The sequence below is a fragment of the Rhagoletis zephyria genome, unplaced genomic scaffold (genome assembly GCF_001687245.7).
Source record: "Rhagoletis zephyria isolate East Lansing unplaced genomic scaffold, Rhagoletis_zephyria_1.1 Rzeph_scaffold_00112, whole genome shotgun sequence".
Lineage (NCBI taxonomy): Eukaryota > Metazoa > Arthropoda > Insecta > Diptera > Tephritidae > Rhagoletis > Rhagoletis zephyria.
The window spans coordinates 358,128-379,258 of NW_016157196.1; the positions used below are offsets into that span (position 1 = coordinate 358,128).

A 21,131-nucleotide genomic window follows, 5' to 3' on the forward strand; every position below is an offset into this window, starting at 1 on the left:
CGGAGTCGGCGTAAAATTGTAGGTCCTCCCCTTGTTTGACAACATCAATGCGCACGCCACAAATCGGAGGAGAAGCCCGGCCAATCACTAACAAATGTGTAAGCACCAATTCTATTATTATTATAGTCGCAAAGAATTTTTGAACATTTTTTTACTTTGGCAATGAATTATCTCTGTGAACCACCTTCCTCGGTGAACTCAAAAATAGTGTTTAGTGCAGAGGCGGGCAGCTTCGACAGAGAATTTTTGTAGTGGGCGTGCAATTGATGTCACTGTGTGCGTGCGAACAAGTCCCCCACAGGAAATGAATCTAACTATAAGGTAACTTTAAGTTGATTAGGAAGGAGCTAAAATTCACTTATTATCTGTATATTTTCTTTGACGAAAGCTAACTATATTTCTATGGCGATGGCTACGAAATAGTCAAGGGTGGTTACCTCTGCATTAGATGTAGAAAGGGTGGTTACCTCTACATTTGATGTAACTAACTTGTAATTAAATACTTTTGGACATCAAATATCAATAACAAAATATTTTTTTTATTTTTTTTTATTTTATTACATTTCATATTTGTTTTCATATTCTGCTGCAGGTGGTCCCATATTCCACTCCGTCAGACATAATTTCAAAATGATAATATGAAACTTCGATCATCCTTTTATTTGTCCTCAATTCGAAAAAGTATTTGCGAAGTGCAGATTATTTAAATAGAAACGCGTTTAAAGAAAACCATCTCATTCATTACTCCTGCATTACTTGTCCACTTGTTTCAAGTTAGCTTTTTGTAGCCAACTACAAGTTATATATTTTATAGAAATCCCGCAAAAATGCGAACTACAAGTGGGTTATTTTTTATTAATTGACAATTTTTTTCTGCAGGGTCCTGCGGCTGAATGAAGCTTTCGCTGCCTTCTAAAGCAGAGCGTGTATGTATACCAGGTCTGGTTTAGTGCATCGGGTAGCATTTATGTTGAAAATTTAAATGCGTTCTTGAGCGGTAATGCGGAAATGCTTATTTTCATAATGAAAAATATATAAATTTTTAACTCTTAATTACTAATTAGATACTATTAAAATTGATTACGAAAATGTAACAAAAATACCTGAACTATATTTTTAAATAGAATCTTCTATAATAGAAATCCGGAATTCCGGCCGGATAGTCGGCTTGAAGTTGTCATAAATCCGAACGATAGATGGTTTTTTATTTGCCTAACTTGGATAATTTTTATTCGCTTGCAATAAATGGGGTGGCAGTTTATTTGAAAATAAATTTAATTTTAGATAGTGCTACATATTTTGAAATTGTGGGAATTGGCGGTGGTCAAAGTCTAAAAAAAAAATAGAATATATATTTTTTTTTATTGCCCGATTAAAAAATCTCAACAATCCAAATCTGATAATACATTATTATACATCACTTTAAAAGCCTATAAATCCTCTTCTCACAACATATGCGATCTTTAAAATCTAATGAAAGATATTAATTCAAAAAATGATAAATCTGCAAAACCGTATTTCTGACTTAAAAGGACAGGTCGCGACCTCTAAACGATTTTTAAAAAATCTATAAAATTAGGCAATAATATTTCTCATAAAAAGGATAAGAATTAGGGGGTAGGGTTTTGAAATCTCAAAAAAAAATAAAAATCCATGAGCAGTGCCCATTGGGCACCCTAATGTACATGTCGTCGTTTAAAGTACAAAACCAATTTTTACGGAAATCCCAAAAAAATAAAATAAAATGCCAAACATTCCGAGAGGACCTAAGAAACCCTCGAAAAACTTGTCAACCTTCGAAAGACTCTTCAAAACAAAATACCGAAAGGTTCCAAGAAGATTCTAAAAAGTACCGAAAAATTCCAAAGGCTTCAGAAAAGTCTCCAAAAATGATCGAAACCGGAAAAAATATCGAATATTCTTAAGAAAATCTCGAAGAACTTATAAATCTTTTCATTTATTATGAATGTCAATAGCAAAAAATAAAAAAAAATATCGGCATTTTTTGATCAAAATAATAAATAAAAAAATTTAACTCATTTGGAAATAGTGTTCTACAATGAAATATTTAGTGATGCCTTCGAAAAAGCGGTACAATAATTTTTTCAGATGTCTTTTTAATTTCAAAATCCAGAAATAACCTCTTTACAGCCCAATTATCTACATATCTCGAAACAAACGTTCGTTTCGTCTAACAGATGTTCGTTCGTTTGCTTGTTGGTACTGCGTAAGTCGAAATCCAATTACAATTAAAATGCTAAAAAAAAAATTAGATCGGCAACATTATTCTATAGATTGAAACTTTAAACTTAGTTCAAAAACCGATGGCAATGCATGTGCAAGATGAACTAATCCGCTAGGTGGTGCAGGTATCGAGATATTTGAAAAATCCGTATTTACTGCACGAGAAGACAATATTCTGAAACATTCTAAGTTAGAATTCGTATGTATCGTCATCTAGAGAGCTATTTTCTAGTCTTTTATCGATGGATCACACAACTACTGCTGTATCTATACATTAACTAGAAATACTGGTTCATTTATTTTTTCTTCGTATTTAGCACTTGCTCACAGTGGATGCTTCAACCACCGTAGACAGAATTTGCGCACTACTTGGAATAGCCATAAGTGAAGTTTTTATTATAAATCGTAGTATTTACTAGTTGGAATCAGGGACCGAACATAACAGTTATTGATGAAAACTGTCATGGAAAAATTCACTATGAAGGAAATGTTCTACAACTAAGTGAAACATACAAATCGATTTCGTTTTGCACCGAGACTCAAATTTGAAAATAAATTTTTATTTGCAATTTTTATGCAAAATTTAAAAAAATAACAATTATATTTGATTTTTATATTATAAATCCAAAATAACAATTATTTTTTATTTTTATATTATATGGCTTAGATAACAGTTATTGAAGAGTTTTATTTATAAAAGTCATCAATAGAAATCAGTCAGTGACTTTTACTTTTAAAAGTCATTAATATAAATCAGTGACCGACTTTTATTTTTTAAATCAATCATATAAAAGTCATTAACATTTTTCGCAGTTAAGGTGTTGGAAAACAAAAGTTTACTACGACTTATTCAAATGACTTTTATAAGTATGATTGAAAAAATAAGGATCAGTGACTGATTTTTATTTATGACTTTTATAAATAAAAGTCTTCGATAACTGTTATTTAAAGCATATAATTTAAAAATCAGAAATAACTGTTATTTGCAGATTATTTAAATAAAAATCAAAAATAATTGTTTTTTTCGATTTATAAAATAAAAGTCAGAAATAATGGTTATTTAAAGAGTAATTAAATAAAAGTCAAAAAATAATTGTTAAAGAGTGATTTTTTTAATAAAAGTTGTAACTGTTACGGTCCCTGGTTGGAATACATATTGCAGCTATGCAAAGGCAAGTTATTAATTTTAATTGCTATAAAATCATACAGCACTTGATGTGGATCAAATGCAAAAGGGAGTTTCCCAACGACCTCATTTTCACACTAAAATAAGTCGTTTAATATTTTTGCATTCTGTTGTCTCCATGCATGCATGTGAAAATTACAACAAAAAATACTGGAAAATTACAAAGAATAAATCAGTGAAACGTATAGTTTGAAAAGCTAAATTTAGCTAATTTGCATGATTTTTGAGTTATCAACAGTCAGTGTAAGATGTACTAGCTATGCTAATTGATCTAAAAAACAACCAAAGCAACGGCTGCACTGAGTCAAGCAGGTATTTATTCGCCGCTCACGGTCAACGCGGTCAAATTTTTGAACCTACATTTGTAGTATATTACTCGTGCATAAAAAAGTGACTAACAAAGTGCGAGAGTGCACAAATATGTAAATGTATGCACATACACTGCCGGCAAAAAGTATTGGCACAGCAAATTTTTCACAATATATGCAACAAATTGTTTGCTAATATTTTTCCCTACATTTTTTTATAAAAGTATGGTTCATTCTACAACAAAAAATATAAAAATATAATTCCTAAACTTTGAGCGAAACTCTCGAAAATTCAGCAAATTTTCTAACGATGAGTTGATGATCAGTTTCAAAATTATGTTTTTATTGTTGGTTTGTACTAGGCTATTTTGATCAATTTGGCTTATGTGCAATTTTTTCGTCAAATTTTTTAGAATTTATCGAGTAAGCACTTTGGCAGCCCATTAAATTCTCGTAAAAACATGCAAGTTCGGAGTTAGTCAAAACACGCATTGATTTTTGAGAATTTTTTTGTTGAAGGTACTTTGCATTTTTTCCCCTATAAAGTATTTTCGAATAAATTTTTTTGTATGGAAGAGACTGCGTGAACAAAATTGCTAAAAATCAACGGCAATTCCTAGCTACCCAAAAAATGCACTTTATTATAATAAAAATGATTGTACTACAAATCTGCATACCCAAGAAAATTCTACAAAATCTGATGAAAAAATTAAAATTTGCTGAATTTTCGTGAGTTTTGCTCAAAGTTTAGGAATTATATTTTAATTTTTTATGTTGTAGGATGAACCATATTTTTGTAAAAAATTGGGGTAAAAATATTAGAAAACAATTGTTGCATATGTTGTGAAAAATTTGCTGTGCCAATACTTTTTGCCGGCAGTGTATGTTTCAACATGTGTGTGCCACAATGAATAAGAACTTTAATTTACATGAATTAGTTAAGCTTTTTATATGATAATTTTTGATAGCGCTTAGCGTAGGCGCAGGCAGTCGCTACAAACAGCTGGACAGGAAGTGTCAATTAAAGGAACGAATGTGATTTATTTTAGTGCATATGCGACTGCAGTTGATGAAGTGGGAATTGGACTGCAACAAATTTTTAGTGCAATTAAATTTTTTTCCTGTTTTTAGAAATATGTATATCTAAGATAGAAAAATCCGTGAGTTTCAACCCAACGCTTGACCGTACATACCCACATGTACTGTGCTTGAAGAGGCTACCGAATGAAGCAATTGATACTTCTCTTTAGCACACCACGTTGGCGCTTTACGAAGAGCTGAACAGTAAGCCCGCACCTCTGAATTTTCCCTACACTTTATTTATGAGGTCATGAAAATCGTAGCCTGTCGTCTTCCAAAAGGAACCAAAGCAAGGAAGAAAAAACACATCCTTGTGCACATCCCGATTCTTAATGTCCATGACGCTTTGGAGTCCCATATTCTAATACGTTTGGCACTACAAAACAAGCCGAAGTTACTATAAAATATCGAAGAAGAAGACGTCATATTTATAAAACTATTGAATTTCTGCTTAAAAGACTGAAATAAGTTAAGTAAGTATCTTGCGATATTTTAATAGCAACATTAAGTTTTATTTCTCATTTGAAGTAATTTTCCTATATTTCTGAGTAGCTACATACATACATACATATATTTGTCTGCAATTAGCCTGAGTGAACTTATCATTATAATTGTCAATGTATGTATGTATACTGTCCGCCAGCCCATGTGTAAGGCCAGACATCCCCACAACGTCTAATATTCAAATTGGAAAACTAGCAAATGCACGCGAAGTGGAAATGGGTGCAACTTAACTGGAATAGATTATATATAGATTTCCCAGAAGGAAAGGTGAATGCATATACATATTCATAGAATTCCGCATATGCATTGTTCTTTTGACGTAGAATACGTCTTACCTTAAGGTATGGGGGCTATGTTCAAATGTTGTAGTTGTAATTTTTAGAGCTTCACAAAAACGCTTATTGCACGAGAACTAATAAAGCGATTTCAAAGAAAAGTGTGGCGTTTCAAAGATAAANGACTGTTCCTTTTTTATATATGGTCGAATAAATGACTATTCGAACGCAAATATAAAAGGCTCCGTAACTTTCGTTCATAAGGCCAATAAGTCTGTGTCCCGTTCGTTTACCCACGGGAAATGGTATACATATACGTAGAGGGGTTTGCATGCTTGGACTTTATTCCCTAAGTCCTGTTTCAGACTCTTTCCCCACGCACTCGTATGATTCATTATTTACCGAAGGACTATCATTTACGAGGACGAACTATAGATTAACAAAGTGCTACCGAAGAATTTGTAACTTTCTTCGAGTCCATATCGAGTTGCTCAAAGTCGTCTCAAAGCCCTTAATCCCAACGTGAAACATATTGAAAAGATTTTACCAATTATCTTAATATTTTTTAATTTAAAATATTTGTTTATAAAAATATAGTATATTCTTTAACAAAAACAATACAAATCCAACAAATTTCAATCTTTGTGCAAAATTAAAAAAAAATAACAACTTTTCGTAAAAATTTCGAGCTTTTTAATTAGATTTTTTAGAAATATTTTGAGTATGCAGTCTTGTAGCCCATGCTAATTTACATAAGCTGGAACTTAACGTTGATTTTTGCTATTTTTTTGTGTTGACGATGTCTGCCATTTTCTTCCAAAGAAGTTTTTTCGAAGAATTTTTTTTTATTATATGAAGAAAATGAGCAACACCTTCAACAAAAAAAAAAAAAAAAAAAAACAAATCAACGGTAAGTCTGAGCTACTTTAAACTTCCAGCGAAAATTTTTACGAAAGTTTTTTTAATTTTTTTTTTAATTTTGCATACTCAACAGATTTCTAAAAAATCGAATTAATTTTTTTCCGTTTATATTCAATGAAAGACAAATTTGTGTTCAAATGATCTTTCTTTCAGCTGCCCTGTTACCTATAGCCGATTCCTGTGCCGACTTCTATGCAACAAGATCTAATAAGTACTCATATATAGCATACAAGTATAGAATTTTATCTATTGCTGTCGTGGGAGTAGTGCTCAACGCTCCAGATACATAACAGGATGGTTCATATAGTGTTTTTTATTATATTTTATTTTGGCAGTGACAGCTTTGCCCTGCCGCAAATCTCGACAGAAAGTCAGTATCATATCTCCCTAGAAGATAAATAGTTTCGACATCTGATAAGCACGAGACCCAAAGGGACGACTTGAGCATAAAGGTGAAGAGGCCTCTTAAGGTTGATAACCTTGTGGATATCATGCTTGAGTCAACAGAAAATTTGTACGTTATTTGTCATAAATATGGCAAGCACTATGCTAAGAAAATTGCGTTAAGCGGAACAACTCCGCCAAACTTCATAGAAAGCCAACACGCCGCTCCCCCTCCGCGAAGTAATATCTAGCGGTTTTTCTACTGAAGGAGGGAAACGAAGCAAGGGTGGGAGTTAAGTGCGGTGAGCCCAAAGGCAAGTTCCATACACATCGGCTTTCAATGTTTCGTGCCACCTCTCAAAACAAAAAAATATAAACATTTATCCCTGGAACTAAATGAATCGCGTTACGCCTGACCAACGTTAGGTTAAGAAATAATATAAATTTTGTTAAATGTTATACAAATTTCTTTTTCTGACGAAGCGCATTTTCATTTCGGCGGCTAAATATGTTAACAAGCAAACCTTCCCCATCTGGGAATCGGAAAACCCGCACGTGATTGTCGAGAAGCCAATGCATTCTCAGCGAGTGACAGTTTTGTGCAGATTTCGGAGCGGTGGCATTATTGGCCCACTTTTTCTTCGAAAATGCAGCTGGAATCGGCATTTCAGTCAACGGTGAGCGCTTCAGTGGCATGAAATTGAAGACATGGAGTTGGACGATCATTGGTTTTAGCAGGATGGCGCGCATAGCACAGTTCATGCTACAATCGATCTTTTTCGGTAATCAGCCGTCTCGGCGATTTCGATTTACTAAAACGGAGCTGCGATTTGACGCCGTTAGATTTTTTTGTGGAGTATCATGAAGGACCGATGTTATTCAAACAATCCATTCACGATTCAGCCCCTTAAGGCAAATATCGAGCAAGACATTTGGGAGATAGAACCGTCACCAAACCAAAGTCTTGGAATACACAGTATGCGCTATTGCGAAGCTAGTTGGGGCAGCCACATGAACGAAATCGTGTTCCATAAATAATGGGAATTTTCGCTCTTTCGTATAAACCAATAATATATCGAAAATAATTAGTTTTTTTTTTAAGAAACCACTAATGGACCACACAGCTTTCTTAACCCTCGATTCCAAATTCTACCTTCACGTCAATTTACTGCCTATAAAAACTCTTTGATAAGTCGCAAAAGGTTTGAGAGTAGGACTGCTATTTCCTAGTTTGTGTGGAGAGTACGTTGGAATCTTATATTTCCTCGTGAAAAGTACCAAGTCAATTTTCTCTGGATTTACTGTGAGCCCCCCTTCTCTCGTCTAGTGGTGTGGATTTGGCTCATCGCATTTAGTCGTCTACCAAAGAAAGTAATGGTCAGACCATCAGCTTTTTGTAAGATCTTGCCCGTATCAACAGCGTTAGAACACCTCTCTATGGAGTGCCACTATTTGTCTTCCTCGACATCATCTCCAAATTCCACTTTCACAATAATTCTTATTTAATGCATGAAAAAGTAATTACTTTAGCATTTTTTGCATTCTCTTGGGTCGATGAGGCATTCGCGCATTTTCCATTATTCGCACTTGACGTTGTGTTTTTTGTTTCAATCCTATTTGCCTTCAGGGTGTATAAAAAAAAATTCTTTCCGTAAACACTGCCACTTTGTTCACCGAGTTTCAATAAAAATGCGATAAAAATTTATGAAATTAGAGTGGGTAATTTACACAGGTCTTATGTGTACGTACATATGTTTGTTGGTTTGTGTGTGTGTGTGTGTGTGTGCACTTGTGTGACAGGCAAATGTGTGACACATAAAATGCCCAGTTGGATTTTTGTTGTAATGTCGATTTGCTGATGGCTCATAGCTGATGGTTAACTTTGTTAATGACCATAATGGCATTTGCTGCTCGCTGGTGCTGGTAATGGAGCCCAAGCGGCAGCCAAGTAGGTAATACTATGAAATATTTTATAATATTCACGCAACAATAATTGACTTTTCACATAGGCACGTTAGCAGTTGTGTGGGCATCGCCCGCCCCAACTGATGTGGCAATGAAGTGGGAAAATTGGCGACCCAGCAGCAAAGCAGACGAAAGAGAGCCGGTCACGTATGTAGGTGGTAGATGTATGTATGTATGTGTGTGTGTACGTAAGTGTACTTTGACTGAAACGTTGGATGAAAGCAGAGGTCAAAAAGTCAAAAACATGTGCAAAATAACTCACACACACACACACACACATGTACGAGTACGTGGGCACACACTTATATATGTATGTACTAATGTACATATGTATGTATGTACATGCGGTGTGACTACATCTGTAAAAGCTAAGTAAGTACATAATTCCATTTATTCATGACAGTGGTTCCAATTTCATTTGCTTGTGGCAACATTGACATGCATATATTATATTTATGTAAATTCAGCAGCACCAAACAGGGATGTGAGTGAGTCAGTGTGTGACATAGACTCATGGAGCATTGCAACATCGCCACTCACTCGTGCACTTGCTCGTCGTTCAAGTGTCATTAGCTGTAGTTGGAAATTGGAATATGGAATTGACCAACTGCGCCAGATTTTCGCAATGCCAAGTGAGAAATTGTGCAATGTGAAATTGCTAAAATAGAAACGAAAAAACTATGCTAACCAACAACAGCCCAGCTGGAGCAGAGGAGAGTGAGCAGCGGGTGGGGCGAGCTGTTGCGGGGTCACCAGCGTGAACTGGCACAAATAAGCGCAATCACCGAAAGCTGAATGTGTGAAATAGCATAAAAAAATGAAATCAAGAGCAGTCAGCAAGTGGCAAGTGGCATGTTGGTACATACATATGTATGCAAGTAAAACTGCCACTTTACGATGAATCGTGCGGCCGGGGCAGTCAGTCAGTCACTGAGTCAGCCAACCAACAGGCCATTACTGCCGAACGATTGCATCGGCCCAGTCATTTAAGACAGTCACTCAACATTTTTTATGCGATTTATTTGTTGCCACATGGTTGCCAACACCAATTGAACGTATTGTGCATACACAGAAGGAAATGACAAACAAATACAAAAAAAAAATGAAAAATGAAATAAATAAAATAAAGGGCACATGCTGCATGAAAAAATTGGAAATTGCGAAAGTAAGAATGTCATACAGCACCGAAGGGAGCGAACGATGCTAAATGGCAAGTTCGTTTCGGTTTAAAAAAAAAAAAAAAAACAATAAAAAACCCAAAAAAACCGACAAAATAAATGAACTGCAACAAATTATTGATAAAACATGGACGCATATGCTCGTAACTCGAAATGTGGCAAGCGGCATGTGGCATGTGGCATGTGCCGCAAACAATTGCTCTGCTGCAATAATGTAGATTTATTAGCTCGATAGCTTTGATTCCATTCGAATACACTGTTTCTGTGTATTTGTTTTTTTTTTTTGTTTGATTGTCTGTCTGTTGCGTTTGGATATACAATTCGTGCCATGTTGCAAGCCATTTACCAAAATTTTGCAAACTCACAGTTGCCTTGAACTTTACCAATGATGGGTTGTGCCACCTTCTATGTGTTCTGTACCAACCGAATTGATTGCACAACGGTGGCCTAGCTGCATACATATAGTATGCGCTGAGGGAAATTTTTGTCGTTTATAGTACTTATTAGGCTGGGCTGAAAATCCAATTTTTTCATAAATTTTATTGTTAATAGCAAAATTATTGTTCATCATACTCTAAAAAAATCCATGCGGGAGATAAAAATTTCTGGTCATTACCTTAGGCTCGCCCAAGTCAATCAAAGTTCAAAAAGTTAAAAAAATTGTGAATGATCGAAAATTAAATTCTCTATAAAAAAGATTCGTATACAAAATTATGCAGGGCTTATGGATTCGAAGATAAATTCAATTATAATAAACAATTTGCATGTTTTGCAAATTTAATAAAAATATTTATTTCCAAAAAAAAGTTACCTTTATGAAATTATTTGCGATTAATAGTTTCTCAGATAATTGCGATTTTTGTTAGAAAGTCGGTATTTCTGTCCATGAAAGAAATATGTATGATTGAAAAATAATTAATAAATTACTAATTATCTACGAAATTGAATTCCTCACAGAAAGGTAATTTTTACAAAAAAAGCGCACTTAAGTATAACGGGGATATTAACTGCCGATAAATGTGATAAAATTATAAATTCTTTACCCCTATTATGTTTCTTTTTAAATTTTTGGTAAAATCAAATTTCAAGTCTTATCATTTAAACTCTAATATATAAGTAATGACTGCAGACTTAAAAAAGTTATTTTGCTAATAAAAGTTATTTTAATATGGAATTAAATTTGCGATCGAAGTAAATTGGAAAACAAAAATTTTGAATACTTTGAACTTTGATTGACTTGGGCGCAAAGATTTTTTTAAAGCATAATGAACCATATTTTTGTTACTGACCATAAAAATTCTAAGAAATTCGATTTTCGCCCCACCCTAGTACTTATGTACATATTTATGTCCAAGTATGTCAGCATAATGCTATTAAATCACAGCGGGCAATTAAAATCAGTCATATTTATATTTTCATGTTTTCGTATGTAATTAAGAGTTCTAATAAAGTGTGTTAAATAAATATGCGGAATAATTTTAATGGAGTGTAAGAGGCCACATAATAGATAATTTCACGAATAGTATCGAATAAAATTTAAGGAAATAATTTTGAATTCACAAGCCAGTTACGCATACAATTTTTTACACAATTTTATAATCTTTTATCAAATGAAAAAAAAACTAAAAATTAAGTAGAAAATCGGCACCATAATCCGAAACATTTACAACTGAAATTCCTCTTAGATTTATATCCTCATGGCTTGAAGAGTGGTAAGAGCAGCGCACAGTGGTCTGGGAGTGGCAACTGAGTAGTTGGTTCGACTCTAGCCATGCGTTTTAATGCGATGTATGGCTTTTTTATTGGATTTCAAGATCAATAGTATACAAAGATTGCTCCAGAAGGGTTTTTTAAACATTTTTCCTAGTCCTCTCAGATTTGAGAACAATTGCGTGTAGGTATATGATTTAAAACATTTTAAATCACTTTATGCAGAGTGGAACTATTTTGCGTCAGCCTGTGCCAACGAGTTAATAGGATTACAACGTTCATTTAACCCTGGGTAAACTATTGAAATAAGTTCCAGCTGCCAAAAACATGCTAGCCCTGTGTTTATCTTTCATAGACTGGATGGTGCATATTGACAGGTCCCGATTAGGGGTGTTAAACCCGGGATTCCGGGATTGTATAAACGAGATCCCGAGATCCGAATCTAAAAAATTAACATTCCTAGTCTCCATACAAGTGGTGGCAAAAAGTAGTAAACGAGATCCTAATAAATTTCGGTAAAATGGTGCAGGAAGTCAATTTGAACTCCGCTTCTGGCGTTGAGCAATTCAACTCGTAAGAGAACCCTAGACGATGGCAAGTCTAGGTCAAGAGCTGCTATAAAAATTGCCAAAAATAGGTCAATGACGCTGTTGACAAAGAAGCCTCAACACGTTCATATGGAAGCAATGAAATCCTCCTACAGCAGGCTGGTGAGTAGTAGGTTTCATGACGACTTACACCACCTACAAAGGAAGCAATTGACACAGCTTTAGGAAGCGATCGTAGACGTCACGAGTGGGCAATTGGGCGCTGACGTAAAGCTGTAGTGCGAGAGAAGCATCCCCGAGCTGGGTGGTTTTGGCCTTAAGTACACGACGACTAGACTAGTATGCGAAGTTTTGTGTATATTCGAATTCCTATTACTTCTTCAGGTAGTTGACTCAGATGTTTAAGTATAAGTGCATGTAAATATGTACATAAGTTTACAGGGTGACAATAAAATAACGTGTACGAACGTTTTTATCATACATTTTTTAAACGGAAACCATTCATAAAAAAAAGAATAAATAACAGCAGATACAGAAGTCCAAACGTAATTTAACACATTTCGACGATGGGCCGCAAGTTTCATAAAGTCAATTGGTCCCATTATCGACGCAGGGTTTGCTTCAGTGCCTCGAAACTTTTGTTTCCCTTGGCACATCCTCTATCCTCCAAAACTGACCAAACAGTTTAGTCAATTGGGTTAAGATCCGGCGTGTAGAGTGGTCATCCCGCAGATGAGATTAAGTCTGGAAAATGTGTTCTGCACCACTTCTGCGTGATTCTCGATACGCACTCGAGAATGTCACGGCGGTCACAGCGGTTGATCTCGACTTCTTGATCCACGAAAACCAGGGGAGTCTTGCCGCTGACGCTAATCTCGCCCTAGACCATAACCGGCTGTGTATTTTAACGGCTGAGGTACCAGGAGTCTGAACTATTTAGCTCCTGTCGTTTAGATGGTTGTTGCGCCTGTTCCACGATGAACAGCTTCTCGTCGGTAAGGAGAATGTGCTCCCATCATTGACTTGCGGCCCGAAACTTAAGAGCTCGACATCTTTGGAGTCACAAGCGCTTGTTTTAGTCCGTGAGGAGCTAAACTTTTTGGAGCTTGTATTTTTTGAGGTTTGCCGACACTGTCACATAACAAATAATTATTATGAAGCTGAAAAAAAACCTATATACATACATACCAAAAACTAAAAGCAAAGCTAATATGCCTCATTTGTGGCAGCGCATGCTAAACTTTGTAGCGGTTATTTATTGTCACCCTGTATGGTATTTATGTTTGAATTTATGTTTAATTATGCAAATGAAAGTGTTCTTTACTTTTCACAGTGATTTTCATGCTATGCGCTGGTTTTATTTTTTTGTACATTAAGCTTTACACTTTTTTTTTTTCAAGTACGCAAATTTGATTATTTTTTGCCAAAAGCATTCCAATTTTTATACACACATACATACATCCTTGTACTTATGCAAACAAACAAAAGCAACAAAAGCAAGCACAAAATTAACTTCATTCTTTCATTTCATGTTTATTTGGTTATTTTGCTACTTAAACTGAACTTTTCAGACATTGTTTTTTTCTTAGTGTTTTTTTTTTTTATATTCGCTTACCTTGATCCAACAATAATTGCTTGTCGCCCATTGGTTGCTGTTAGCAAATCATCTGTGTCCTGAGCGCTGCCATTCGTTGTGCCCACCACCTGACCGATGGCGCGTTTCACCGATTCAAATACCGAATGTGGCCCAGTCGGTTCTGTGGTGGATTGATAGATGGCACCACCGCTGCCATCATGGCCATTGGTGCCGGCGCTATCGAGCGCTGTATAGCCGCCTTCTGCTTGCGGCATACTTATGTATTCAAGCCAAATACACACAACACTTACAACAAAACGGTAAACTGTACAATGATGCTTCTTCTTAACTTCTTCAGTTACTTCTTCTGATACTTCGTTCTTCTTCTTATTGCGGTGGAATGGCGGTGGAATGTAGTTGTTGTTATTACACTGGTGCTTTGTGAATGTCTAATGAGTGGTGGTAGTTGTAATGGTTGGTTGGTGTGGTGTGTAGGTAGCACGTAAGTGGCGTTGAAAGGCGGAGGCGGAGGCGATGGCGCTTGGGCTTGAGCTTGAGTTTTCTTTTCTTTTTGTTTTTGTTTTACATGTTTATTGTTTTTAGAATTTGTTTTTTACAAAATGCAATTATACGGCAATCAGGCATACAGGCAGGCAATCCAAGAGGCAGGCAGTAAGTAGTGCATTTTTTTTTTTTAATATTCGGCAATGCATTTTTATTTTTTATTTTTACAATTGTTTTTTTATAAATTTTTTATTTGCAGATTTGTATTTAATGCATAGCGCGTGTTGTGAGTGCATATTATTTTTATATTTTCGTATATTTGACAGCGTCAGCGAGCGCAAATGACAGTTTATCAATACGACAGACATTCGAGTTCGTACGAAATAAATCGAAAAATAAACAGAAAGTAAAAAGGAAAAATTATTATAAAAAAATTAAGTATTAATTGAATAACCAAAAATTTCATTTCAAATGAAATGAGATTTGCAGAATCAAAAGTACAAAATGCAAAAAAAAATAAAAAAATAAAAAATATTAAAAAGTGCAAATCTTTGATGAAGAACTTGGAAGTGCTTGTGTAACCGAGATGCGAGTAATGAAAGCGTAGTAGTGTGTGCATTTTAACTACTACCATCGTGTATATACACATACAATATATATACATACATACAGCTGAAATATAATTCTACTTTGCAATAATACAAAATAAAAGCTTTACCACAGACTGCTAAATACGGATAAAATATGATGCTGCTAAATGAATGAGTGGAAGAATGAAACGCAAATTAGTGCTTGAATAAATGCGGCATACGAAATGATGGATGACAGAATTTCAAAAAGGAAGCGGGTTTAAATGATGCAATAAAAGAAGAGGGAATAGCACAATGATAAATAATTGAAAAAGATTTGAGAAAAAGAACGCAAATTCGGGGTAAAGTAAATAAACACGAATTGTTCAGAAATTATGGCAATAAAAAACTTTTAAATTTTTCAATTGAAATGTTCTTAGCGAATTAAGCTTATCAAAGCGTGAGCAGAGAAAATGTTGCGTATACGCCACGCGTTACCAACGTAACAAGAATGATATGAGCTCGATAGTAAATAAATAAGTAGACGCGATTTTTTCTTTTAGCATGCTTGAGGATCTCTAATATTTTCAATATGTTTTTGAGGATCCTTCTGGAGCACAAATTTATATAGAAACTTTGTTAGTCAGCCACGTTTTCTTGATCATTTTCATGAATAGACAAAAGTAATGTACAAGCGGTAGGTTCTTAACAAATAAAAAAAAAATCCGACATTTTTGTATACGAAATACGAACTTCGTATATTATACCATGCGACAACCCAAATCATTTATGAGAAAATCATTATAGGTATGTATGCGCGAAACTAGAGCTCAAATATAAAATGAAATTGCATTTTTAGTTTTTTTTTTTCACAGAACGTGTAAATTTTTTTTAAGGTCCTTAAAGTTTCAACAAGGATAGTGGTTCCAAAAAAATCGTATAAATCTAAAATTGTATAAGGTATGGAAATAAAGGTATGAAATGAAAGAGGACAGTGCACACAATCTTAGGAATTTTCTTAATAGTTATCCTGTGTTCGAACGCCTCAAAAATGTGCTTTAAAGTTTTTATCCTTGAATATTATTGACGATTTTCATTCAAATCAAAATATAATATATGGAATACGCTAACACCTATCCTCTACGTTCATTCTATAGGTTATATTGGGCATAAGCATAGTTCCTACAAGTATCAGCGTGTTTTAAATAAAAATTTTTTAATCGATACATGCGCGAAACCACAGTTCAAATATGGAAAATCAAGAGATGAGTTTTTAGAAGGCTAAAAGATGTTAGATTAAATGGAAAAAATTAAGAAAAAACTCTTTTATTACAAGTAATTTTTAAGCAAAAAAACCCAACTTCAATGCTTGTGTATGTATGTATAATAAAGATAAATTTATCGGAACTAAATCAAATTAGTATCGGACCACCTCCAAGGTATCCCCCTTCCAATAAAAACAAGATTCGAAGAATTCGGTTCACATCGTCAAAAGCTATACCCAACAAGTACAAGGATTACCGCTAGTTTTTTAATTGTTCACACGATCGGCACTAAACCAAATTAGTATGGTACCACATTTCCGTTAAAAAAAAATATCAAAAACGGTTCACGTAGTGAAAATACATATAAAAAAAAATAAAAAATATTCTTCCTTTTTTGAAGTCCCTTAAAACTATTTATAAATATTTTCCTAAAAACCGAATCCGTTTGCTCTAAAGTTTCTGGTATTCCGCAGTATCCCCACATGTAAACCAGTAATAACTTGCCAGAATATAAATATAGTTTTGACCACAAAAACGAGGTCTCCATTGCTGCTATATCTTCACGGAAAATCCACCCATATTCATCACTAAAATCACTTAAGTTTTCTGAAGGAAATCGAGAAAATGTTGCCTGTAATTAATTAAATAAAGGCGGAAAGACGTGAATGCGAATAAGCCAAGTCTTGGAAAATACCAGCGAGAAAAGGATTGACTCTCGCCAACTATTTGTCGACTTTAAAGCCGCTTTCGACAGTGCAAAAAGAAGTTGCCCCTATGCCGCGACGTCTGAATTTGTCACCCCCGGGAAACTAACATTGCAGAAAGCCTATGCCTTAGTCTGGCAACTAGTTTCGACTTTGGTCGGGGTATCATAAGAAACTAATAGTTAAATATGTATGTATATATGTACATATGTATATAAGCCAAAAAAAAAACAGAAAAAGTTTTGATTTGTAATATCTTCCTTAAGAGAATTTTAGTGAAGAAATTCAGTTTCGACTTTGGTCGGGGTATCATAAGAAATTAATAGTTTCATATGTATGTATGTATATACCCTGCAAACCATTTTTTCAGAGTATTCTGCATTATAAAGAAATTTTAAAGAATTCGTTAAGATTTAATTCGATTTTTTGCCGAATTTTCTAAAATGAAAAAAATTACGCACACTTCCATTCTTTTACGAAATTTCGGAAGAAAATCTGTGAAGCAACGAAAATAATGCTGCTATGTGAAGAATATCTTTCAGAATTTTTCCAGAATTTTCTTTATTTTTCGTACAGAAATTTCTTTACGAGTTCGTGTCAACCACTTCATATAATTTTCTTTGAAAATTCGTAAAAAAATCGTTACAGAAATGAGATACTCCTAACGATTTCCTTAAGATTTCGGGAACTTTGGTTTGCAGGGTATGTACATATGTATATAAGCAAAAAAAACAGAAAAAGTTTTGATTTGAAATATCTTCCTTAAGAGAATTTTAGTGAAGAGATTCAGTTATTACAAAATTGTATTTAGTTTGTTTCCACATGGAATTTTTTAATGATAGAAACTTTTTGTCATTTCAGTACCTAGTGGAAATTCGGAACTAATTTTATTATTTTGTTTAATCTTGTTAGATGTTTTCTACGCCTGCCAAGCAAGGTGCGATGGCAGTCTGAAAACAACTTTTTCTATTGTTTGGCTATTTTGCTGAACCTGGGGGCGATCTGAGGATATGTAATAAGCAGCTGTAAACAATCGGCGTCAATTAGCATAGAGCTAAAAAAATATCAGTTGAAAATGTATTTGACAACAAATGTTAAAGTTCAAAAATAATTTATGGCGACGAAGCAAAATCTTCGTTAAGAGAAAGCGGTTTCTATTTCGCAACTAAATTTTAGGGTTGTAAAAATAGGTTTGTAAAAATACACGCAAAACAAAGTACATTAATTTTAAGCAGAACTACCGAAATATGTCACAAAGCACTTGGCCCATACAAAAAATAAAATAAAATTACGAAAAAGCAAAACATTTCAATTGCCATACGCCAATCTAATAAATAGATTTGCCATTGGCAAATGGTTTTGCTGAAAATCAAAAATCGAAAACAGACATTTTCAATAATAGAAAAACCCTAATTTTCTTCTTTTGTAACTTTAATAATTAGTGTTTTAACTGTACATATGTACATGCATATATGAATGAGTACATATATACATATGTATGTATGTATCTTATATGCGCTGTTGACACGACCAAACAGAGCGAACTTTTTAAATTAAATAAACTCATAGCAAATATTTATAATAGGTTTATCTTATCATCATGCCCTGCAGATACTGATAAAAGCGACGGATTTGAAATTACAGATATTCATATATGTTTCTTAGAGGGCTGCATGAATTCATTCGAACTTCTAGCCAAGCAGAGTACAGTAGATTTGAATATTTTACTTCACATACAAAACACTCAGCGTTTGGAATTTTGTAAGTTATGAATATGTATACATTTTGTTTTAAATTTTCTACCTTCAAATGGAAGAATGTGAATGAAGGAATGGAAAGCATTCAAATCATTCAAACTCATTTCGATAAAAATTTATTCTACAAACAAGTTTGTTTGTATTGTAATATGAACGCAGCAATACATACATACATATACAGAAAAAATATTTTTGGATATTCATAAAAAAAAATTTTATTTATTTTAATTCAATTTATTTTCACTTTGTTTGAATATTGTAATGTCGACACATATATTAGAATAAGTATTCACTCAAATTCAAAAAAATTATGAATAATTCATAAGCCGTTTTGAATGAATTCATACAGCCCTCTAATGTTTATACACTATATGTATATGGCTCGTCATTCATTGTGTTTGCTGTTTTATGAATTATATCAAACGCTACATGTGTACATACCTATCTTTGAGGAGATGTATAAAGGCCCCAACTGAATTTTTTTCTTTTTTTTTAGCAGGAGAAGCAAAAAACCTCCAGCACATAAGATTCAGTGTGTAACGCTTCTTCAAAAGTGACATACAATCGTTGGGTTTTAAGGTAGGGCTCTAAAATTTTTCAAGGAAGCTGTGTTTTAGTATAAGCTTTAATAGCTTAACCCGAACCCGTATTTCGAAAAAAATCATCAACGATAAATTTGTGTACATTTTTATGTATGTAGGTGTAAACAGAATTTACTTTGAGACTTACAAACGGTGCGAAACCATTGAAATATGTGTATATATGTACATCAGATACATATGTATGGATGTGTACGTACATTAGACCGTGCCAAAAGAAACGTAAAAAGTGGGGCTCGTCTTTATACATTTTTCGCCACATTTTCGGCATTTACAGTCGGATCTTAAAGTCCGTAAGTATCGACGTTCTTACCTCGATAGGCCTTTTCTTGTGTTGAAATTCATTGACCTGAAGTACCCCGCTCTAGTACTTATCCATCAGATCTCAGTTCCTACCACTATAATGTACTCTAACTTTTGATCGGGAAGTAATTCCGCCTTTTTACATTTTTCGTCATATCTTCGGCATTTACAGTCGGATCGGAAATATGTATGTATGTACGGTAAATGAATCTATGTTCTTGTCTCAAAGAAAATGCATTGACCTCATGTAGCCTGTTCTAGCATTTGCCCACCAGTTCTTAACACCCGCACTTTTTAAACTTTTGCTGAGGAACTATTTTGATTATTACAGCTGAATATAGGTGTCACCGTAAAATTTGAAGGGGCGACCCCTAGGTTTGTCAAAAAAAAAAAAATCGAAATTGCCTTGCAAAAGTACTTTTTTTTACTTGTTCAGTAAAGTGGTTGATCTAATGTAAATCCATATACATACATACGTACATACATACACACATATATCTGAGACAAAGCTGCATATACAATGCATAGGCAAAAGTAATACTGATGTTTACTTAGACAACGTGATCTTCATCAGCAGTGTTGCCACTTTGTGAGCAAAACGTGAGGAATTTCGGGTGCGCTTGAGTATCAAAACATTTTGATTTTTGTTCACATTTTCCTCAAACGGCTTGTCAAGCCTTCAAACACCCCCACACGCAACATATATAGCTTTGAGGAAAGGGATATTTCGCTTGGTTTGTCAAGCCGCTTGTGTGGTATTTTTCGCTCTTAAGCACATCTGCATTTGCTGCTAAATATTCAAAAAGTTATCGATAATTTTTTTTTCATTCCATCTTTATATTTTAAACTTGCAAAATCTCGGTAACGAATGACGAGAACACGAATTGTTCCATCATAAGGATATTCATATTGATTCCTCATTACAACCAGAAAATTATAGGAAAAGTTTTTGCATTAAAAGATTAATCAGCTTCATATAAGTTTCCCAATAAAAAAAAAATATATATATATCTGCATTACTAATATTGCTCTTTTCTAATGCTTCAGTAGAACGTATATTTAGAAGTTTAAAAATGTGTTGGACTGACTTGAGGACCAGATTGAGCACTGATATAGTTGCAGCAATATTATATGCAAACCAAGGCATAAAAAATAACGGTAATACTTTGTTTGAATCGCAAGAACAAATATACCAATTGAATTGGAGAATGTAATTAATTTTTATACTAAGTACCTGTAAATAGTATGCAGTACACAATACTCATATCTGTAATAGGAAAATTTTGAGTACTTTGTTCGTGTTTTGGAGATTTTTCGTTTGTTTTTGAGGAATTTGGTAATTTTTTTGTGGCAACACTGTTCATCAGGCGCTCCAATTGCCACACACACAGCTGTCAACTACACACATTTGTAACCATAGATAAACAACTAGAAAAACGACGCAATTTGATTTTACAAACAGGTTTGTGAACTTTTTGTAAACAAAAGAACAGCTGTTCAGTGCTTCGAACTTGCATGCATATGTACATTAGGATGATTCAGAAATATAAA

The 21,131-nt window shown here is 34.1% G+C and overlaps 1 protein-coding gene across 5 annotated transcripts in view; it reads right to left on the reverse strand.

The window, feature by feature from the left end:
- Positions 1–21,131, reverse strand: part of MESK2 (misexpression suppressor of KSR 2) — an 80,549-nt gene that overhangs the window by 35,295 nt on the left and 24,123 nt on the right. For 4 of the 5 annotated variants that reach the window (XR_001849368.1, XR_001849371.1, XR_001849369.1 and 1 more), the window contains exon 2: positions 13,919–14,446. The exons of the other annotated variant lie outside the window; for it this stretch is intronic. Coding sequence is in view for 1 of the 4 variants with exons in the window: in XM_017634168.1 (XP_017489657.1) it covers positions 13,919–14,154 (236 nt within the window). In the remaining 3 variants the exon portion in view is untranslated. The remainder of the gene's footprint in view (positions 1–13,918; positions 14,447–21,131) is intronic. 5 annotated transcript variants of the gene reach the window in all.